General features: G+C 39.7%; 1 protein-coding gene across 1 annotated transcript; it reads right to left on the bottom strand.

The window, feature by feature from the left end:
* Positions 1-874: 874 nt before the first annotated feature.
* LOC115795577 (MAM and LDL-receptor class A domain-containing protein 2-like) lies at positions 875-22,420 on the bottom strand. The gene is given in 17 exon segments (XM_030751552.1): positions 875-1,305; positions 1,456-1,585; positions 3,536-3,808; positions 3,811-3,884; positions 3,976-4,132; positions 5,739-5,947; positions 6,117-6,123; positions 6,478-6,734; positions 7,281-7,457; positions 7,557-7,641; positions 7,739-7,995; positions 8,275-8,412; positions 8,552-8,728; positions 8,828-8,912; positions 9,857-10,113; positions 10,266-10,400; positions 21,703-22,420. Coding segments are annotated over 17 exon segments (3,279 nt in total). The 3' UTR covers positions 875-1,162.
* Between the last annotated feature and the right edge of the window lie 30 nt (positions 22,421-22,450).

The raw sequence follows: 22,450 nt of genomic DNA, 5'->3' as shown, positions 1-22,450 counted from the left end.
TGTGGGGGGGCTCTGTGGAGGGTCGGCGGGCGGTCCTTGGGTGCCGTGGGCCCGGGGGCCCTGCCGCCGGCCAGTGCAGGGGGCTGGCCGCTGGGGGGGGGCTGGCTTCTCATCGCCTTGGGTTCCCTGGAGCCCTCGCTCCTCGACTGGGGGGGCTCCGTCTGAGACCACCCTCTCCCGTCTGCTGGGGTAGGTGTGCGGTTGTCTTTGGACTGAGTGGCCGGGGGTCTTCCTGGCTCTTGGTGGGCTGCTGGTGGCCTGGGTTTCCGGGGGCTTTCCGTACCTGCCTCTGGCTTCTGATGGGTGGAGCTGCAGCGTTTTGCCCTCATTGGTAAGTACGTTCCATGACACAGACACAAACATGACACAGACACAAACGCCCACTCAATCACAACTCAACAAAATTGTTGGTGTGCGTAACATGCTTTGTTAGTTTTGTTTTTCACACACAAATTTATTTTTGCAAGTATTGATAGTATTTTTTATATGTTAAAGTGATGAACTATCTGATTAATAGACTTGTGCTCTTTCCCCCTTTTTTTTTTGCTCCCTTTCTCTCTCCCTTTTTCTTCTCTTTATTTTCCTCTTCTTCAGCCTGTCAGCTCTGGCTGTTACATAGTATGTGGAAAAATAACTCAGATAAATAAAATAAAGGGTTAAAACATCAACAAGAAGAGCCTATTGAGAACCTATAGAGCTCATCTTGAAATAGCAAATATGTTTGGCACAACAACGCATTCAGATCACAGTTCTGCTTGCAAGATCTACCAGACATGACAGGCTTTTAAAAAAAAAAAAAAAAAAAAAAAAAAAAAATATGTGCTAAAACAATATTAACTTTGAATAAATAGTGTGACAGTGACAAACAGTGTAATTCGATAGATAATCATTAAGAGTTCAAAGATTCTTTCAAATATGTGTAGAAATCTCAGAAATTTCATTCAGTATCTAAAACATGTCCAAGTCCCTGAAAAATGTGACTTCAGTAGGTTAACAGTTATTTTTGTGTACTTCTTGTGCAACAGCAAAACAGTGTCATAGACCTGCAAAGCAGAGCTAAAGAAAAATCTAAATAATTAAAACCTTGTGTTCTTATTTATCCATTCAACTTGTGGTCATGACCTCCACTGCCCACATTCTAGGACAGTGTCTCATCTGGCCTTCACACTCTCCAGCTCTCTCCAAACTCTCGAGTGCTTCTGGCCATGGTACCATCTGGCTTCATCTTGTCATTCTTCTTCTGACCATCAAAGTTTCCACACAGGCCTCCCACCTTCCTTCTATAAATGCGTGGTAGAACAATCTCTGTAGAATAAATATGATTGGTGAGATTTAATTCATTGTATGAACAGAGCAAATAACTCATTGTTTATCATCTAGGAGAGGAATTACATATTAAAGAAATTACATCAACTGCTGATGTTATTAGATTTGTAGGGGGCAAAAATTAGCTACCTGCTGTGCTGTGTCTATCAAACTCCACCGACAGGCCAAAATCAGTTTGTAGGTAGATTCGAGAGGAACGTTCCCAGATTTTTAGACCACCAGTCACTGAGATGGGTGTGTCAGTTCTCTTTCCATCCACCTGAAGAGAAACAAAACAATATGTCAGTGTGATTTATCATATAATCAAAGTATATGTAGATGTTTGTTCCACTGTTCAGTCTTGTATGATTGTGTTTGTTGTGTTAAGAGATTTTTTTTGTTGCTATGAATTCACATGGGCCATTGTAATGTAGGTTTAACACAACATAATATATCTTAACTGTAGAATGAAAATGCCATGAAATTTACTACAGACATTCTTTCATACAGGATGATTCCTGTAATGACTTTGGTTAACCTTGAAATTTAATCTACTTTCATCTATTTAGTTTATAATTAAGCAATGAGGAATTTTCACATCTACAGAGTGTCTTTTTGTAAAATCTTGTGTATACCTAATGTTCCTATTAGCATGAAGACTTGGCTATATTACCAAGTAAGTGCAAGTTGTTCATATTTCCATCAGCCTTCAGTGCTCAATATTTTCCATGGTAATATGTGCTAAATCACAAGTATAGTACGCTATAATATTTATGATGTTTACAATCCTTAACCATACCACATTTTCATTGTCATAATATTATAATGACAATGCAATTAGCTAAAAGTGCTGCTGTGTAGCTAAAATCTCACAGAGTTGCTCACATGGCCTCGAGCTCAGTGCAGCACTCAATACTGGTGAGATTAGAGCATGCCACAGGCATTAAAGGTACCATGCTCCAGTGGTTTGAATCATATTTATCTAATAGACTCCAACTTGTTAATGTAAATGGAGAGTCTTCTTTATGCAGTAGGGTTAATAATAGAGTTCCACAGGGTTCTGTGCTAGGAACAATTCTATTTGCATTATAAATAGAATTACATTAGGCAGTATTATTAGAAAGAATGTATACATTATCACTGTTATGTAGATGATACCCAGCTTTATCTGGCCATGAAGCCAGATGACACACATCAATTAGTTAAACTGCAGGAATGTCTTAAAGACATAAAGGACTTCTAATTTCCTGCTTCTTAAATTCAGATAAAACTGAAGTTATTTTACTCGGCCCTACAAACCTTAGAAACATGGCGTCTAACCAGATATTACTCTGTATTGCCTTGGCCTCCAGTAACACTGAGAGGAATTTAGGCTGCTGGGGAGTTGCCATGATGCACTGAATGTTTCTTTTTCATTCACTACTTTTGATTCTCCATGTGTTTATACACCACTCTGCATTTAATCATGAGTTATTGTTGTTAATCTCTGTCTCTATTCCACAGCTTGTTTTGTCATGTCTCTCTCCCCTCACCCCCAACCAGTGGCGGCAAATGGCTGCCCCTCCCTGAACCTGGTTTTGCCAGAGGTTTCTTCCTTTTGAAAGGGAGTCTTTCAATCCCACTGTCGCCAAGTGCTTCCTCATATGGGGTCAATTTTGACTGTTGAGTTTTCTCTGTAATTATTGTATGGATTTTACTTTATAATATAAAGTGCCTTGAGGAGACTGTGGTGCTACATAAATAAAATCTAATTGAACTAATCAGTCTAGTTTCAGAGTTTCTGTTCATTTTCAGTCTAGTCAGAGTTTCAGGGCAGTTGGTGCTTAAATATACAGTATTTAAGCTCAAGTATTGCTGTTTTTGAATAGTGAGTACAATATAAATTTACTTTATGCCTTCTTAGAATTACATCACTTGGACTCAAACACAATGTCTTGTTCTTGGATAAACAAGGAATATTGTTATTGTCATTTTTAACACACTGTCTCTCTTTTTCCTTGTCATACATACAAATGTGTGAAGTGAGAGGGAATAAGATAACACAACATAATTTAGCACATATAACATCATGTCCCTCGCTACTGTTGTAACACCTTAAAGGGAAAATGTGAAGAGGTGCTGGTTTCTCCTCAAGTGCTTTTACAAATGTTTGTGTGGAGGTAGCATCACACTGTGATGCAGTAAAATGCTAAGAAGTGAATGTGTTGTTAAAAATGCTCTTGATACATACGATCAGGTTCCGATTCTTCTTGAACTCCACAGTGTGATTGTACACTCTGATCTTAAGCTCTTGTAATCTATGGTGTTTGTTTTGTTTTTTGCTGTTGTCATCATCTTCATCTTCTTCATCATCTTCCCCGACTCTGCTGCTCTGATCTTCTTCAATGCTACTTTCACTTTCATGCTGACCATCACGATCACCTAAGGCAGGTGTGTTGATGCCTTCAATGTAGATGTCTGGAAGGTTATTTGGCAAGTTGCTGGTCCTGACCAGCACATAGGAGTGTTCACCCCTCAAAAATCATGCTTCATTTTATCAAATGTTCTATACTCCCCTTTGATAGTGCACTCATCGAAGCCTATGGAGAAACAAGAGAAGTTAAATAAATAGGGACGAAATGAAACACACTTTAGGTACACTTTAGAGCTTATTAATGGCCTCTACAGTACCTGTAGACTGGCAGTAATAATTGCCATTTTCATTTTGAAGGCAGACAGCATTTCCACCACACTTATCTTTGTCATCACAGTCAATTTTCCCTATTCCATCATCCTCCTCACATTCACATTGCTCACTGCAATGATCAGTGTACCACTTTTCATTGAACTGAAAAGAAAGAACATGTGGTCAGCATACTTTGACCATATGTTCATGGTTTTTTTTTTTTTTTGGTTTTTTTTTTTGGTTTTATTTGCAGTAATGATCATCAGACATTCAGAGATTGTCTCAAAATTGTCAAAATAGGGGGGCAGTGTGGGCAAGCACTGACGACCATCAGTTGGCGCTTGTGGCATAACTGTCCCCTCAATTTTAACTGCACCCTATAGACCTCATTCACTCACAAACATTAACACATAGACCTACAAGTTGGGGAGGAGGAGGGGTGGATGGGTCATCTTACACCCCGATTTCTTGCGTCTCGCCCGGGGTAGGGGTCGGGTGGTTCCTTGGGGACCGGGCTGGTGGCGTCCTGGGGTCGCTGTTGGCCCTGGGGTGGTTTCCACTTGCCCCGCCTTCAGAGGGTGGGTAGCTATGGATGAATGTGTGTCTTTGTGTATTTGTCACCGTCTCCGTGAGTATGGGTGGGTGAGTGAATGTGTATGTATGGCATATCTGTGTGTGGGTAAGTATGTATGGGCATGTATGAGTATCTGTGTATAAATGTGTACACGGGTGTCTGGGTGTGTTTGTATGTATGCTGGACCTGGGTCTGGGCCTTGTGCCTTGCCTCCTGGCCGCTCCTTGCTGGTTGCCTCCTCCCCCCTACCCCCCTGGGATGGGGTGCCTTGGGGTTCCTGGGTGGGGCTGGGTGTTCTGGCGTGGGTGCTGGCCTGCCCCCCTTGGGGGTGCGGTGCGGGCTGCGTTGGCTTCTTCGGCGTGGGGGGGGCTCTGTGGAGGGTCGGGCGGTCCTTGGGTGCCGTGGGCCCGGGGGCCCTGCCGCCGGCCAGTGCAGGGGGCTGGCCGCTGGGGGGGGGCTGGCTCCCCATCGCCTTGGGTTCCCTGGAGCCCCTCGCTCCTCGACTGGGGGGGCTCCGTCTGAGACCACCCTCTCCCGTCTGCTGGGGTAGGTGTGCGGTTGTCTTTGGACTGAGTGCCGGGGTCTTCCTGGCTCTTGGTGGGCTGCTGGTGGCCTGGGTTTCCGGGGGCTTTCCGTACCTGCCTCTGGCTTCTGATGGGTGGAGCTGCAGCGTTTTGCCCTCATTGGTAAGTACGTTCCATGACACAGACACAAACATGACACAGACACAAACGCCCCACTCAATCACAACTCAACAAAATTGTTGGTGTGCGTAAACATGCTTTGTTAGTTTGTTTTCACACACAAATTTATTTTTGCAAGTATTGATAGTATTTTTTTATATGTTAAAGTGATGAACTATCTGATTAATAGACTTGTGCTCTTTCCCCTTTTTTTTTTTTTTTTTTTTTTTGCTCCCTTTCTCTCTCCCCTTTTCTTCTCTTTATTTTCCTCTTCTTCAGCCTGTCAGCTCTGGCTGTTACATAGTATGTGGAAAAATAACTCAGATAAATAAAATAAAGGGTTAAAACATCAACAAGAAGAGCCTATTGAGAACCTATAGAGCTCATCTTGAAATAGCAAATATGTTTGGCACAACAACGCATTCAGATCACAGTTCTGCTTGCAAGATCTACCAGACATGACAGGCTTAAAAAAAAAAAAAAAAAAAAAAAAATTGTCAAAATGTCTTACTTGATGTTTGGTGCCATTCCTGTCCACACAGCCACATTGTTGCAGAGGCACGCAAACCTGACTTTTCAGCACAAATCCATCATCACATACACATCCAGGAACACAAGCCTCATTGTTACTGCAGTGCGGTGGGCCATTCAAGTATAAACAGGTTGGACTACACGCGGGGACACAAGTGGGGTAATGACTATTTTGTGGGCAGGACAGTGCTGGGGAAAGACACATATACACAGTCAGAGAACCGGCAGACACTCAGAATAAAAGTTAAATGACGAAAAAAAAAAAAAAAAGTTGTTTTGTGAAGGTTTTGAATTTCTGATGAAAGTAGGAGCCGACCTAATTTGTAACATTTCAGTTAAATCAGATAAACAGGATTACCTGCACACTGCCCACAATGAAGCATTACATCATCTATTGCCACATCAGATTGATCATTGGAACCTCGTCGCCCTTCAATATGATCTAAAAATGCAGAGGTAAATGATGAATTGCATTATTATTGTAAGGCTGTTACCTACAATACAAGAGCCTTAAGGCGACTGTTTGTTGTGATTTGGCGTAATATGAATGAAATTGAATTGAATTGAATTGAATTGAATTGAATTATACGTCTCACAGTGTACAGAGTGATTATGTTACATATAAAACTGTTGCAAGACTTGCACTGTGAATGGTTTGCTCTGCAGGTTTCCAAAAGGAGACTTGGCAAATAAAGTAACATCGTTAATGGGTAACTCACCTGGAATTCTTCTATTGCTTCAATGTCCACCTGAGCCAGGTGCCACATATTTCCTTGGTCATTCCTCTTCTTCCAGATCTGATTGGCTGTTCTGTTTTGGATCAGGTAAATGTGTAGGCCCATTGTATCTGCTGAGCCATACATATGGTACCAGAACTGCAGACACTGAGGACCAGGGTCAGAGCACACAGAGCTGATGAAACGAGCCTTGTCTCCATATGAAGCACTGTTGGGTTCGATGTAAAGATAGTGGCCATCTGAATGGGAATGTACATCCAGTGAGTTAAAGATCCATTTTTAGACAATAAGAATCAAGAATAATCCAGCCAATTCTACAAGTTCAGGTCATTTACAGTCAGAGCTGAAACTGGTTTTAAATTTTTTTTTACACTGAATGGATAAAAAATTACTCAATTTGCTTTAACAGAGTGACTATGGTTAATATAAAACACAAATATAGTCTATTTTACTGTAAGTTTAACACTGTATACGACCTTGGTTTACCAAATTTTTTCAGATTGTCACAAAGCTAAATACCTGCTGTGGTGTGATCTGAGGAAGGTCCAGTATTCATAGTAGGGGTGGAGCCACTCTGCCTTGTCCAATCAAAAGCATCAGTAGGCATCTGATTCCACTGACATAAGTCTTGCTCAAAATTACAGAGGAGTTGGCATGCTGTTAAAAAAAAAAGAAAAAGCAAAACAAATGTGACTACATCAGAGATGCATAAAGGACCCGTGTAAACCATTAACTGTAAGAAAATAAAAGTTGTGGATAAGTGCTTTGTGAAATTATTTCTGTACCTGGGTGCAGGGGTGGTCTGTTATCTGGAGCTTCAGTAAGATTGTCCTTGTTAATTAAGTTGGTTGTTTCTTCCACGGTGGGAGCCACAGTGATATTTGTAATTGGTGGTTGGAAGGAAGCATTGACAATAGGAGGCTGTGGAGCTGCAGTGGTTTGCACAGGGACACTTGGGGGAGCTGTTGGATTTAGATCAGGTTTAGAAGCTTGTGCAGTAATGCAACCACGCAGATCTGCAACAGTGTTATTAGGGGTCTGCATTTGTATGTGCTTCTTACCTGAGCAGTGACCACGAATAAGATTTATATCATCTATGGCCACATCTGACTGATCATTGGATCCTCTGCGCCCCTCAATGATGATCTGAATGATGAAGTGGAATTGATTGATACGTTTGCATGAAACCATTTGTCATTAGAAAGCAGGCCACAGTCTGAGTACATGGCTTGAGATGAGTCACCTGAAAAGCTGTGGTTGCTTCAATGTCCACCTGAGCCAGGTGCCACATATTTCCTTGGTCATTCCTTTTCTTCCAGATCTGATTGGCTGTTCTGTTCTGGAGCAGGTAAATGTGTAGGCCCATTGTATCTGCTGAGCCATACATATGGTACCAGAACTGCAGACACTGAGGACCAGGGTCAGAGCACACAGAGCTGATGAGATGAGCCGTGTCTCCATATGAAGCACTGTTGGCTTCGATGTAAAGATAGTGGCCATCTGAATGGGAATGTACATCCAGTGAGTTAAAGATCCATTTTTAGACAATAAGAATCAATAATCCAGCCAATTCTGCAAGTTCAGGTCATTTACAGTCAGAGCTGAAACTGGTTTTAAATTTTTTTTTTACACTGAATGGATAAAAAATTACTCAATTTGCTTTAACAGAGTGACTATGGTTAATATAAAACACAAATATAGTCTATTTTTACTGTATGTTTAACACTGTACACGACCTTGGTTTACCAAATTTTTTCGGATTGTCACAAAGCTAAATACCTCCTGTGGTGTGATCTGAGGAAGGTCCAGTATTCATAGTAGGGGTGGAGCCACTCTGCCTCATCCAATCAAAAGCATCAGTAGGCATCTGATTCCACTGACATAAGTCTTGCTCAAAGTTACAGAGGAGTTGGCATGCTGTAAAACCCCCCCCCAAAAAAACAAAAAAGCGAAAGACATGTGACTACATCAGGGACACATGGAGGACCCGTGTAAACCATTAACTGTAAGAAAATAAAAGTTGTGGATAAGTGCTTTTATGAAATTATTTCTGTACCTGGGTGCAGGGGTGGTCTGTTATCTGGAGCTTCAGTAAGATTGTCCTTGTTAATTAAGTTGGTTGTTTCTTCCACGGTGGGAGCCACAATGATATTTGTTATTGGTGGTTGGAAGGAAGCATTGACAATAGGAGGCTGTGGAGCTGCAGTGGTTTGCACAGGGACACTTGGGGGAGCTGTTGGATTTAGATCAGGTTTAGAAGCTTGTGCAGTAATGCAACCACGCAGATCTGCAACAGTGTTATTAGGGGTCTGCATTTGTATGTGCTTCTTACCTGAGCAGTGACCACGAATAAGATTTATATCATCTATGGCCACATCTGACTGATCATTGGATCCTCTGTGCCCCTCAATAATGATCTAAATGATAAAGTGGAATTGATTGATAAGTTTGCAGGATAAGTTTGCATTGTCATCGCATAAGTTTCAGGCTTGTCAGAGAAACTCAGAAGAATTTTCTCCAAGCGTGACATCTCAGTATACTTCAAACCCAGTCACACCCTAAGACAAAAACTGGTTCATCCCAAGGACAAACCCGCCAAACACAAGATCAGCGATGTAGTGTATGCTGTTCAGTGCAGTGAAGAGTGCTCGGACCTCTACATTGGTGAAACCAAACAGCCTCTTCACAAACGAATGGCACAACATAGAAGAGCCACCACGACAGGACAAGATTCAGCAGTACATCTGCATCTGAAGGAAAAAGGGCACTCTTTTGAGGATGCCAATGTTCACATTTTGGACAGGGAAAACAGATGGTTTGAAAGAGGAGTGAAAGAAGCCATCTATGTCCACTGTGAACAACCATCATTGAACAGAGGAGGTGGATTACGTCACCAACTTTCCCCCGCTTACAGTGCTGTCCTGAGCTCCCTTCCCAGACGTCTCAACCCCCATTCACACCTTTGTTCCAGTGACCTCAATAGGCCACAGGAAACAATGGAGCGGAGTCCTAAATTGGTTTCAACTGAAACCACTGATTAAATATGACCCACGCCCCCCTTCACACCTGGGCACATGTGTTCACGCACATGATCAATAGAGGGTCATAACCACCTCCGGGGGACTACGCCCACAGGGGTTTAAATACCTGGGTCTCTCCACCATTTGGTTGAGAACTGAAGAAGCCTTTCGGATGAGAGGTGAAACGTCTTCAAGAAACAAAAAGAAGTCCAGTCGCCTTTTTCAAGCTCCAGAGACTATTATGACCTGGATGACTGAGAATCTACACAGACATTTTGCAGGATACCATTTGTCAGTAGAAAGCAGGCCACAGTCTGAGTACATGGCTTGAGATGAGTCACCTGAAAAGCTGTGGTTGCTTCAATGTCCACCTGAGCCAGGTGCCACATATTTCCTTGGTCATTCCTCTTCTTCCAGATCTGATTGGCTGTTCTGTTTTGGAGCAGGTAAATGTGTAGGCCCATTGTATCTGCTGAGCCATACATATGGTACCAGAACTGCAGACACTGAGGACCAGGGTCAGAGCACACAGAGCTGATGAGATGAGCTGGGTCTCCATATTTCACACTGCTGGCCTCAATATACATGTAGTGGCCATCTATAAAAGAAAAATAAAATAATTTATTGCACCTACACTCTATGGTCATACCTTACCTTCAGATGTACATTACCAGTCAAAAGTTTGTCCAAAACTATGACGGGTACTGTACTATCTGTTTATCATTGGTCAGTGTTAATAAAAAGTATCACCACCAGTATGGTCAGCAGAGGGGCCTGTCATCAGGGTGGGAGTAGAACCTCTTTGCCATGTCCAATCAAAAGCATCTGTAATCATCTGTTTCCAGCCACAAAGGTTGTTGTCAAAGTTACAGTCAATGTTGCAGGCTAAAGGGAAACATTTGAAGAAGAAATAACACGAGTAATGTGGCACTTTCGAGAAATGTAACTACAGGTTCACAAAGACTGTGATTAGGCTTCAGAGGTGCTTCCTGGTTACATGTGCAGGCACCGTCACTCAATTAACAAGTGGGAGCAGCTTTCAGCTTTAAATGCTCCTTAACTGCTAATGCCCATTTACAATTAAGTAAATTAAGTAAAATAAAGTGATTTTGATCTGCAACAAAATAAATGTGTTCTTCTATTGCAAGTGTTATGAAATTAAACCTGCAAGATTTTGCATATTAATGCTGAAAGACAGATGAACAGCTGACAGACAGCCTCTTTAAAGATTAAGCTTAAAGCTACTAGTTACTAAGTTACTACGATGCCTACTGAAGGGTTTTCTGTTATGAAATGTTATCCCGTTAGTTCTACATTTATTTTATATTTTCAATAATTGCTGGATTAATCTACAGTAAAGATACAGAAGTTAAAATATATGCAGAAGAACTGTTAACTTAGTCTGACACAATGTTTAAATGTGGCAGCTGTTCTGTTTATATGGCAGTGATACCTGTAGCAAGCAGGGTGAGTCTCAAGGGGGGCGTGGGGTGTATGAGACCATATTATTTCAAGTCTTTAGTAACATTATTTTATAGATTCAGACAAATATAAATGAGATAATTGTAAGGGTTTTTTTTTTATTGCTTTGATTCATTGACATATTATTTTACATTTCAAGGTTATTAGCTTGAAATGTAACATATTTTATGTACATAATTTATGAATGAATAAATTAGCTTGAAATGTAACGTAATTTATGAAAATTATGTTACATTTATGATAATTTATCAAATTAAAACAGCAATTGCCTCAAGCCTCTATAATACTGTAGTGCAGTATTATAGGGAATCCCAACAATCCAATGATCCCCTATGAGCAAGCACTTTTCCAACAACTTGGCAACTGTGGGGAGGAAAAACTCCCCTTTGACGGGAAGAAACCTCCAGCAGAACCAGGCTCCGAGAGGGGCAGCCATCTGCTGTGATCGGCTGGTTATTAATGTACTTGGGGGAATTGCTGTTTTGGTTCTATAATTACTGAATCTTTACATTTTGAATGTCATAGTTGCAGGTATCTTCAGCTCTGACCATCGAAAAACTGTGCATTACTTTAAAACAGTGGGTCTGGCTGATGTTGGTGCTGATCTGCAGGTATGACATCTTCATGTATTACAATTCTTTCATGTGGGTTCTCTTGTATCCGGTGTAGAACTGCAGTCACAAACTCTCTCCTTACTTCAAAGAGTGGATTTAGCGCTCTTGACCATCTAACACAAATACAGATGGCAAGAAAAAATCTTTGGTTTCTTTCGTTTCGCGGGACTAACAATATTTCTAGCGTAGCTGCAGTTCTGTCCCTCACCAGCAAATAAATATCTCGAGTTGTATTCGTGTAAATAATCATTATGGTAACATCTCTTCCTAAAAGATCCGTTAATCCATTCATGAAAAAAAATACTCTTCGGCCGGCCCGTCCGACTCGAGCTCCTAGTACATCTGCAGGCCTGCCACGATGAACACGTCTGTAAATAGCCATAACTGCTCTTATGACAAAGAATCCTATGCCAACAAGAGGTGGGAATAAGACATGGCCAGCATTTTCCCCATCGTCCCCAGCCTCAGGATTTTCCCCTAATTCTGGGGGATCTCCGGCATTTTCGAAAAAAATCTGGAATTCTCCGAATTAGATATCTCAAGAGTGGTAGGCCGACCACCCGAAGCACCGGAAAAAATATATTAGCCATTTTTGCAGCTGAAACAAGGTCACTGTTTCTTTACTGTCTGTCCGATTAGAACCTTTACTTAAAGGTTCGAAAAGATGAATGATTGTTGCACATCAAAAGGTCATATTTCTACGCCGATTACGTCACAGCGAGGCGACGAAGGCTGTCTCACTTAATACCATAAGCCAGGTATTTACTAGTGAGTGCTAATTGTTCGACGCTACCAACATTAGCTAACTAACATAAGAACTCACTTAAACTTTTCTTCATTCAGAAGATTTTAACATACCTTATTAACTGCAGCCATTTCCTCTTCTTTTTCTCATCGCAAGGAAATCGATAAAATGACAGCTGAGAGTGTTTTTGATTCCGATCAATTAAAACAATGAGGGACACAGTATTGAGGCATATTAAACACAGGAGAGTTTGGACCCGGAAGTGATAACGTAGAATTCCATTTCCGGGTCCAAACTTTCCTGTGTTCAACATGCCGCAGTGCTGTGTCCCTCTCAGGAGAAATTTATACGTACATATTCATGGTGCAGAAGAACAAATGAAAGCACCCCCCCCCCCCCCCCCCCCCCCCCCATAAAAAAGAATAAATAAGAAAAAGAATACCAAACCAAAGGCAAAGCAAAACAAAGACCCCAAGTTTAATCCCGTTCCACACTCTACCTAAGTAAACTGAGAGAATGTAGCATTTTATGAGAAAAAAACAGGTAATTTTGAATTTGATGGGAGGAACACTTCTCATAAAAGTTGGGACTGGGCCATGTTTCCCACTGTGCAGCGTCCACTCTTCTTTAACAACAGTCTGTAAACATGTGGAAAGTGAGGAAGGCAGCTGCTGGACATTTGGAAGAGGAATGTTGTCTGATAGAGGATGAGTGTCCTCATTCACTTTTAGAGTTTTTGAACAGATTCATTCATACGTGATATGTTGTATGATGTTTTTGACGTTGTGAAACATCTTGCAAAACAAACTGATTGTTATTCAGGCTGCATGAAAGCACTAGGCAATTTCTGGACCCTACACTTGTTAGTGTGCATCGCTAAAGTTGTACCACTTTTTAAAAATGAAGATATACATCAATTCAACAACTATAGACCGTGTCATTGCTCTCTGTTTTCTAAAATCCTTGAAAAGTGGTTTGCTCAAAAATTTAATATATTTTTAGAAAAATATAAATTAATTAGTGAAAAACAATATGGCTTCAGAGCAAAAAAGATCAACAGCTTTAGCATTGATATAATTAATAGGAAAAACTGGGGGACTACAATTCTATAAAAAATGCACATAGTCTGGGAAAGAACTGCAGCTTTCATACAAAGATTGCTAGAGCCAGAAAACTAAGAATATAACGCCATATAAGACTGTCAGCAAATCTTCCCCTTAGAATTATCCACAGCGTTCCTGACTTCGCGCCATTACTCCTAATGCATAGCGAAAGCCGGTATTTTACATCCTTTGCGCTGTTTAGGGTTGCGGACTTGCAGTTCATGCAGGGGTCTCAAACTCGCGATCCGCGGGCCGCATCCGGCCACGCCCCCTACTTCCGGTCCGCGATTTGATGTCAAAAACATGACAGTTTGGCCCTTTAAGTTACTTTTTTGACATGTGGGGGCGGCTAAAAATGTGTCCACATACACCTCAGAAAGTATATAGCTGCGCCCCTTGGGCTAAATGGTAAATGTATTTATACATACAGCCAGTGGATTTTAAGCCCACAGTTTGTAAGCAGCTTTTATTTAAAGGAAAACACTGTTGCCATGGTAACAACAATGTCACCATTGGTCACAGCCTTCTGAAATGTTACCATTCAAACCCGTGACTCATCTGTGAGGTCACACCAAAGCCTTTGATGTTTGGAATCTTCTGCTCTTAAACCCTTAAAGTAGGGCCAAATCTCTCTTATGTGTTACACAGCACAGTCTTGGAAAAGTAACCAAAGAATTTGATTACAGAGTTAGTGTAATATCTACTGGACTTGCTTGATACGCAAATATGCCAATTATGATTTTGACGTTTGAGGTGATTCCCTGGGTTTGTAAAAAGCTGGACAGCTCATCAGATCAAACCTGGGACAATCTCAGTCACCAAATCCTACGCAAGGTTTGGAGTCCCTGACTGAAATTCAGCAGAACACAGCTGAACAACACACCTGTGTGATTCACAGAAATGCCTCGACTCAAGCTGAGTTAGATGATAATCCTTCTGAGGCCAGAACCTTGGAACTACTGAGAGAAACTCAGAACATGGCAGACCAACCTACTTCTGTGATTCAGAGAAAGGACTCTAGACGTACAGAAACATCTTCATCTAGAGTTAGTACAACACTTGCAGCTGTTTATTCAGGAGCCAGAGCTGTGGCTCAGTCTGTGGGCAGAGGAACAATTTCTATCCTGAGGACATTGATCAACCGCGTGACTGCAGGTCTAACTCTAGAAAACCTCAAAGAAGCTGCTAAATTTTGTTTTTATTTTTTGTCTTTTTTTATGATTTTCGGTACATGCGGCATCCTTTTTAATATTGTAAAAACTCTCAGAACATGTTCAGGGATGGTCATTATTTCTGATACTATTGCAAATAATACAAATAACAACTAGTGTAATAGAAGCTTCTCAGAATAGCAGAAGATGCATTTCAATTGATGTATTCTAAATTTTAAGATGTAGTTTTATAGAACCAAAACAGCAATTGCCCCAAGTACATTAACCCAACCTGTCGTGACAGATGGCTGCCCCTCCCTGAGCCTGGTTCTGTCGAAGGTTTCTTCCTGTCAAAGGGGAGTTTTTCCTTCCCACTGTTGCCAATTGCTTGCTCATAGGGGATCACTGGATTGTTGGGCTCCTCTATAATACTGCTGGAAGTATTTTAGAGCCTTGGGGAAATTGCTGTTTTAAACTGAAACTTACATAAATAAACTTGAAATGTAACATTATGCAAGAGAGAACAGTTATTTTTTGTGTCACTCCTCCTGGTGATTGGTCACACATATTGAAATCTCAGTAAATGAGAAATTTATACGTACATATTCATGGTGCAGAAGAACAAATGACAGTACACCCCCCCCCCCCCCCCCCCCCAAAAAAAAGAATAAGAATAAATAAGAAAAAGAATACCAAACCAAACCAAAGGCAAATGTAACGAGCTTGTTCCGTGATCATATAGGTTGCAGAAGAAGACAGTTCACTCAGATGATTTGAGATATTTATTTTCTGCAGAAGAGATTAAAACCACATTAATCCACTTCTGTCTGCCTTTTCCCATGCACTCTGCTCCCTCAGCAGCGCAGAGCAACACTGTGCAACATATTTTCTTTATTTTTTTTAAAATTCAAGTTTCAACAAACTTCCTCACAAAATGGAAGTAAATTAACAAGAGGAGAAAAACGCCACCTAGTGGCCACATTAACATATAATGCATGGGGGGGGTTAAAGAAATGAGCGAAAATAAAACGTATAACTTAAAATAAAAGCACATACCTGCAGAAGAGATTAAAACCACATTAATCCACTTCTGTCTGCTTTTTCCCATGCACTCTGCTCCTAAACATGTAAACAAAAGCGGTATCTAAGCAACCCGTGCTGCATGAATATACACTGGACGGCGAACTAGTGGTCATGTTCACTCAAAAAAAATTGACAGGAAAAACATCTATAAAACTTATAACAGTGGCCTAAACTATAAGGGGCCGTTAGGGACATTATTACTGAAACGCTCTCACACACACTACTGAAACGCTCTCACAAACACTACTGAAACGCTCTCACACACACTACTGAAACGCTCTCACACACACTACTGAAACGCTCTCACACACACTACTGAAACGCTCTCACAAACACTACTGAAACGCTCTCACACACACTACTGAAACGCTCTCACAAACACTACTGAAACGCGTTCACACACACTACTGAAACGCGTTCACACACACTACTGAAACGCTCTCACACACACTACTGAAACGCTCTCACACACCGTACTGAAACGCTCTCACACACACTACTGAAACGCTCTCACACACACTACTTAAACGCTCTCACACACCCTACTGAAACACTCTCACACACACTACTGAAACGCTCTCACACACACTACTGAAAACCAGAGAATTTCGTGTGAACAGGAAGGTGTTTGGTGTGAACAGGAAGTCGTTTCGAATGAACAGGAAGGCGTTTCGAATGAACAGGAAGGCGTTTCAGTAGTGTTTGTGAGAGCGTTTCAATAGTGTGTGTGAGAGCGTTTCAGTAGTGTGTGTGAAGGCGTTTCAGTAGTTTGTGTGAACGCGTTTCAGTAGTGTGTGTGAACGCGTTTCAGTAGTGTGTGTGAGAGCGTTTCAGTAATAATGTCCCTAACGGCCCCTCATAGCCCCTCATAGAAAGGCGTTACCCACAAGTAAAATCAATAAAACAATGACAAATTAAACATAGCTCAGTGAGATAAAATTCACAAATACTCAACATAACATGAATTAGAAATAATAATTAATGAAGTTCATTTTTAACTCTGTTACACAAAGCAAAACAAAGACCCCAGGTTTAATCCCGTTCCACACTCTACCTAAGTAAACTGAGAGAATGTAGCATTTTATGAGAAAAAAACAGGTAATTTTGAATTTGATGGGAGGAACACTTCTCATAAAAGATGGGACTGGGCCATGTTTCCCACTGTGCAGCGTCCACTCTTCTTTAACAACAGTCTGTAAACATGTGGAAAGTGAGGAAGGCAGCTGCTGGACATTTGGAAGAGGAATGTTGTCTGATAGAGGATGAGTGTCCTCATTCACTTTTAGAGTTTTTGAACAGATTCATTCATACGTGATATGTTGTATGATGTTTTTAACATTGTGAAACATCTTGCAAAACAAACTGATTGTTATTCAGGCTGCATGAAAGCACTAGGCAATTTCTGGACCCTACACTTGTTAGTGTGCATCGCTAAAGTTGTACCACTTTTTAAAAATGAAGATATACATCAATTCAACAACTATAGACCGTGTCATTGCTCTCTGTTTTCTAAAATCCTTGAAAAGTGGTTTGCTCAAAAATTTAATATATTTTTAGAAAAATATAAATTAATTAGTGAAAAACAATATGGCTTTAGAGCAAAAAAGATCAACAGCTTTAGCATTGATATAATTAATAGGAAAAACTGGGGGACTACAATTCTATAAACTATTCACATAGTCTGGGAAAGAACTGCAGCTTTCATACAAAGATTGCTAGAGCCAGAAAACTAAGAATATAACGCCATATAAGACTGTCAGCAAATCTTCCCCTTAGAATTATCCACAGTGTTCCTGACTTCGCGCCATTACCCCTAATGCATAGCGAAAGCCGGTATTTTAATTCCGTTTGCGCTGTTTAGGGTTGCGGACTTGTAGTTTTTTTTTTTTTTTTTTTTTTTTTTTTTATTAAACAGCGTTCAAGAACAATACAATAACAGTATAAAACAACTTCAGAATACAAACTCTCATAGAGGATAACAAGCTAGGGGGTATGCAATAGTAATGAATTGAATAATAAAAGAGAGAACCAAACAAATATAGACTTAGAACAGAAAATTTTCAGCTATCTGTTGTGAGATGATTCTAGCAGTTTTCCATTTTTTGATCTTACATATCGATGAATAATATAATTTAAATTCGTTCATGAAACAGGAAAAGGAGGGCTTATTACCTTTCCATTTATTACAATGAATGTGGTATTTGGCTAAAAGAACAATTATATTTATAGCATCAGAGAAGGCTGGATTTAAGTTTTCCACATAAAATAAAATAGAATTAACATCAAATGAAGGAACGTTAAGTTTGAGATTAATCCAGTTCCCAATGTCAGTCCAAAAACTCTGTGAATATTCACATAAAACAAACAAATGTTCAAGAGATTCCTCTGTTGATTTACAAAAAACACATAACTCAACATCAAATTTAAATCTTCTTTCAAGAAACATAGATACAGGATATATTTTATTAATGATTTTAAAATGGGTTTCTTTCACTTTAGGGGCTATAGGCCATTTAACAAACTTGGAATGAGCAAAAATCCTGGTTTTTTCATTTGCCTTAGGATGCATCTTAAAGGAACCTCTATTATAGTCAAAATAAATCTTTTGTCTTATACCATCATTAATAACCTTCTTGTTACATTTAAAGTCAACTAGGGCACATTCATTTATCTTTAATGTGGGCATCGAAAAGGTCACTTTTGAATACCTAATAACATTTTGGATTAACTGAATCAATGCTAAAGGAATCGCTTTAGACACCTTTTCAAAATCTTTGTAATGGCAATCAAGATTAAATTTCCTAACAAAAGCTAAGTAGTCTATTGGCTCTCCACAACAATCTAACATATCGTTTACAAAGATAACTCCTTTTTCATGCCAGTCTTTCCTAAATAATGATTTCCTACCAACAGTAATTGTCCTATTATTCCATAAAATGGATCCGTGGGGTGAAAAGTTATGCTGAAATATCATTTTCCAGAAGTGGAGAGTTTGTTTATGATAGTTAGATAGCTTGACTGGGATTTTACTAATCTCAAAATCACATTTTAAAAGAAATTCAATTCCTCCAAGTTGCTTAAAAAGAGAATTTGGAATATGAAACCACAATGAATTTTGCTGCAGAATAAATGTTTTAAGCCATTTGATCCTAGATGCACCAACCATGGCCTCAAAGTCTAATGCATTAATGCCACCGTTCTCATATTTTTTAACTAACTGGGATCTTTTAATATAATGTGTTTTATTTTTCCACAAAAACTGAAAAATAATGGAGTTAGCTTTTCTCATATTTTGAGGTGATATATACATAGAATTACACTGATAAATGACCCTGGAAATACCATCTGCTTTAACTAATAAACTTCTCCCAAAAATAGTCAAATCCCTTGTCAACCAACGGCTAAGATTTTTTTTAATTTTTATTAGGCAATCTGAGATGTTAACATCTTCTCTTCTTATTAGATTTTTTGATAATAATATGCCCAAATATTTCACTTCATTTTCGACCCTAATTGATGAAATGTTTTTATGTGTACAGTTATGAATGGGTAAAATCTCACATTTTTTGATGTTAAGTCCTAACCCTGAAGCTTTGGAAAATGTTGAGATTACATTGAGGGCTTTTTCAACCATTGAATAGTTTTTAAGAAACAAAGCTGTATCGTCCGCAAACTGGCTAATCTTAAATTCTCTATCAAAAATGTTTATTCCTTGTAACTCCGGACTATTATACATTTTTAAGGCTAACAATTGAGTAGTGAGGATGAACAATTTTGGGGAAATAGGGCAACCCTGGCGAATGCCTCGTTTGATCTTAAATCTAGAGCTAAGTCCTGGGTTTAAGGAGACTGAACTATAAATATCACTGTAAAACATCTCAATTAGTCTACAAAAATAATCTCCGAAACCCAAAAATTTTAGAGCATCTAATAAAAAGGCATGTTCAATAGTATCAAATGCCTTGTAAAAATCTAAGAACAGTATAAGGCAATCGCTGTCAATAAAATCACGGTAATCTAACATGTCAAGAATCAATCTTATATGATTTTGTATGCTTCTTCCTTTAACAAAGGCTGATTGACATTCATCAATTATGTCTTTTAGTCCACTATTCAGACGCTCAGCAAAAACATGAGCTAATATTTTATAATCAGTACAGAGCAAAGTGATGGGTCTCCAGTTGTCCAAAGATGTTAGATCTTTATTTGGTTTTGGAATTAAGGTAATAATGCCTTGCTTCATTGTATTAGAAAGATTACCCGTTTGGATACATTCTAAAAAGGCTTTGAATAGCATCTCTCTAATATCTTTCCAGAAAAACCTGTAAAATTCAGTTGTTAACCCATCCAAACCAGGCGACTTTCCTGTGGACATCTTCAAAATAGCCTTGTCTATCTCCTCAATTGTAATCTGTTTTTCCATGAATTGTTTAAAGTCTATATCAATTATTCTATTAAATTCCCTTATATCATTTAAAAATTTGGAGCAGTCTGTTTTTGAATAGTTAGATTTATATAGGTTGCAGTAAAAGCGATGTATTTCTTTATTGATTTGACTGACGTCTTCAGAAACAGATCCATTTATGTTTAATTTAGTAATTTTCTTTTTTAGCTGTCTATGTTTTTCAAGGTTAAAAAAATAAGTTGTATTTTTCTCCCCTTCTTCAATCCAGTGGGCTCGGGAGCGTACAAAGGCCCCTTTGGCTTTTTCCAGATATAGGGTATCCAGTTCATTCTGCAACTTACTTAATTCAACACATTCTTCAGCTGACAAATCAGTTTTTCCACAGAGATTATTAATATTGGTGACAATATCAAGTTGTCTTTGTTTTTTAAACTTAAGACAGTTTTTTACTTGTATGAATTGCCGTTTCTCGTATCCTAAACTTCAGCCATTCCCATTTGCTTACAGATGACATTTCCAAGGTATCAATATACGCAATTAATTGTCTAATATCTTTGCAAAATTTGGAATTCTCCAATAAAGTATTATTAAATTTCCAGATATGAGAGGGACCAGAAATGTGCCTTGAGAGTAAAAAGCATACAGATATAATACAATGGTCTGTTAAAGGTGAAGCAGAGATATCACACTTGTTAATATAGTTTACCAAGGAAGCAGATATGAGCCAGTAGTCTATTCTAGAGCTTACACCATTACCAGAGGCATGAAACCAGGAAAAACGTAGAGATCCAGGATTTTTAACCCTCCAATAATCAATCAAATTGGCACTATTCATTAACTGGGCAAGCAGGTCATCATACTTGTGATATTTAACCTTAGGTGGATTTCTGTCTAACCAAAGATCAGGCACCAAATTAAAATCACCACCAACTATAATTTTGTCAGTTGAATAAGCATGCATACTATCTGTAATATGTTTGCATAAGTCAGAAATTAACATCTTGTTTTTTCCTCTTTCATTGTAGCCATAAACACACACTAAAATAAAGTTTTCATCATTGATTTCTGTTATTACAATCAACCAGTGCCCATTTATGTCGCTTGTATGATCAATAACTTTACCAGGAAATCTATTAAACAAAATCATGACACCAGCTGAGTGAGATGTACCATGACTAACAAAAATTGAATCACCCCATTGTAACTTCCAAAAATTAACATCGTCTTCCCCAGAATGGGTTTCTTGTAAAAAAACACAATTAGCCTTTTGTTCCTTGCAAAAAAGAAAAACCGCTTTGCGCTTCACATTGTTTTTAAGCCCCCTAGCATTTAAAGAAATAAAAGATAATATGTCTGAAATGTTTAGATCTAGAAAACAGAGCCAAAAGATGCGCAGGAATGAGAGTTTTGTCCTTTATACAATCAGGGCAAGGTGCATTTTACCATAAACTCGTCAGGTGAGGCAGAATGATAAACCGTCAAACAGGGAAGCTCTGGCTACTAAGGGTCGACTCTCTGATTGTTAATCAGTGCATATCCCTCCTTCAGGAAAGCTCTCTGCCCTCTCTCTCTGGCTTCCCGTACTCTCGGCCATAACTTCTTACGAGCTTCTCTGTCTTCTTTGGAAAAATCTTCCTTAAATTGGATATGCAGCTCCTGACAGACCCTGGCATCTCTGGATCGCTTCCACACATCATCTCGAATCATCCTCGCCACAAACTGGATTATTACTGAACGTGGAGCGTTGTTTGAAGTGGCGGGGTCTCTTTTCTTACCCAGGCGATGCACAGTGTCGACCGACCCGCGAAGCTGTTCCACTGAGACTGGCACCACTCGGGTTAAAATGCCAATGACAACCTCTCTTATATCTTCTCCGTCTTTTTCAGCCAGACCGTTAATCCTCAGGTTCCATCTCCTTTTATAACGAGCTTGCTCAGACACAGACTCCTTAAGTAGCTTGTTTTCCTCTTCAAGTTTGCTGATCTTTCCCTGTAGAGCTTCAATGTTTTGCCTGTTCTCAATAATTGCAACAGTGTTCTCCTCAATTCTTTTTTCAAACTTTAGCAAAAGTTCAGTCTGGGTATCCATTTTCGCAGTCAGTGAGTTCACCGCCTGCAGAATCGTCTCGCCAATACAATCTCCGTGAGGGTTTCGGTTATCTTTCTTGTGCTTTTTGGGGTGAGGAGGTTTAATTGGAGTGTGTACCTGGTTGATCTTATCAGCCTTGGACATCTGATCATCTGTCTCAATGTCTGTAGCCTCGCTGAGTCCGTCATCCCCAGCTCCGAGGGGGGCAGCCATGTCGTAGTCGTGATCCTCCATTACTACCAACCGTATTCAGTAACTTGACAA

This window comes from Archocentrus centrarchus, chromosome 17 (assembly GCF_007364275.1).
Source record: "Archocentrus centrarchus isolate MPI-CPG fArcCen1 chromosome 17, fArcCen1, whole genome shotgun sequence".
NCBI lineage: Eukaryota > Metazoa > Chordata > Actinopteri > Cichliformes > Cichlidae > Archocentrus > Archocentrus centrarchus.
Note: the sequence above shows the minus strand (reverse complement) of the source record. Positions and strands in the feature narration are given on the sequence as shown.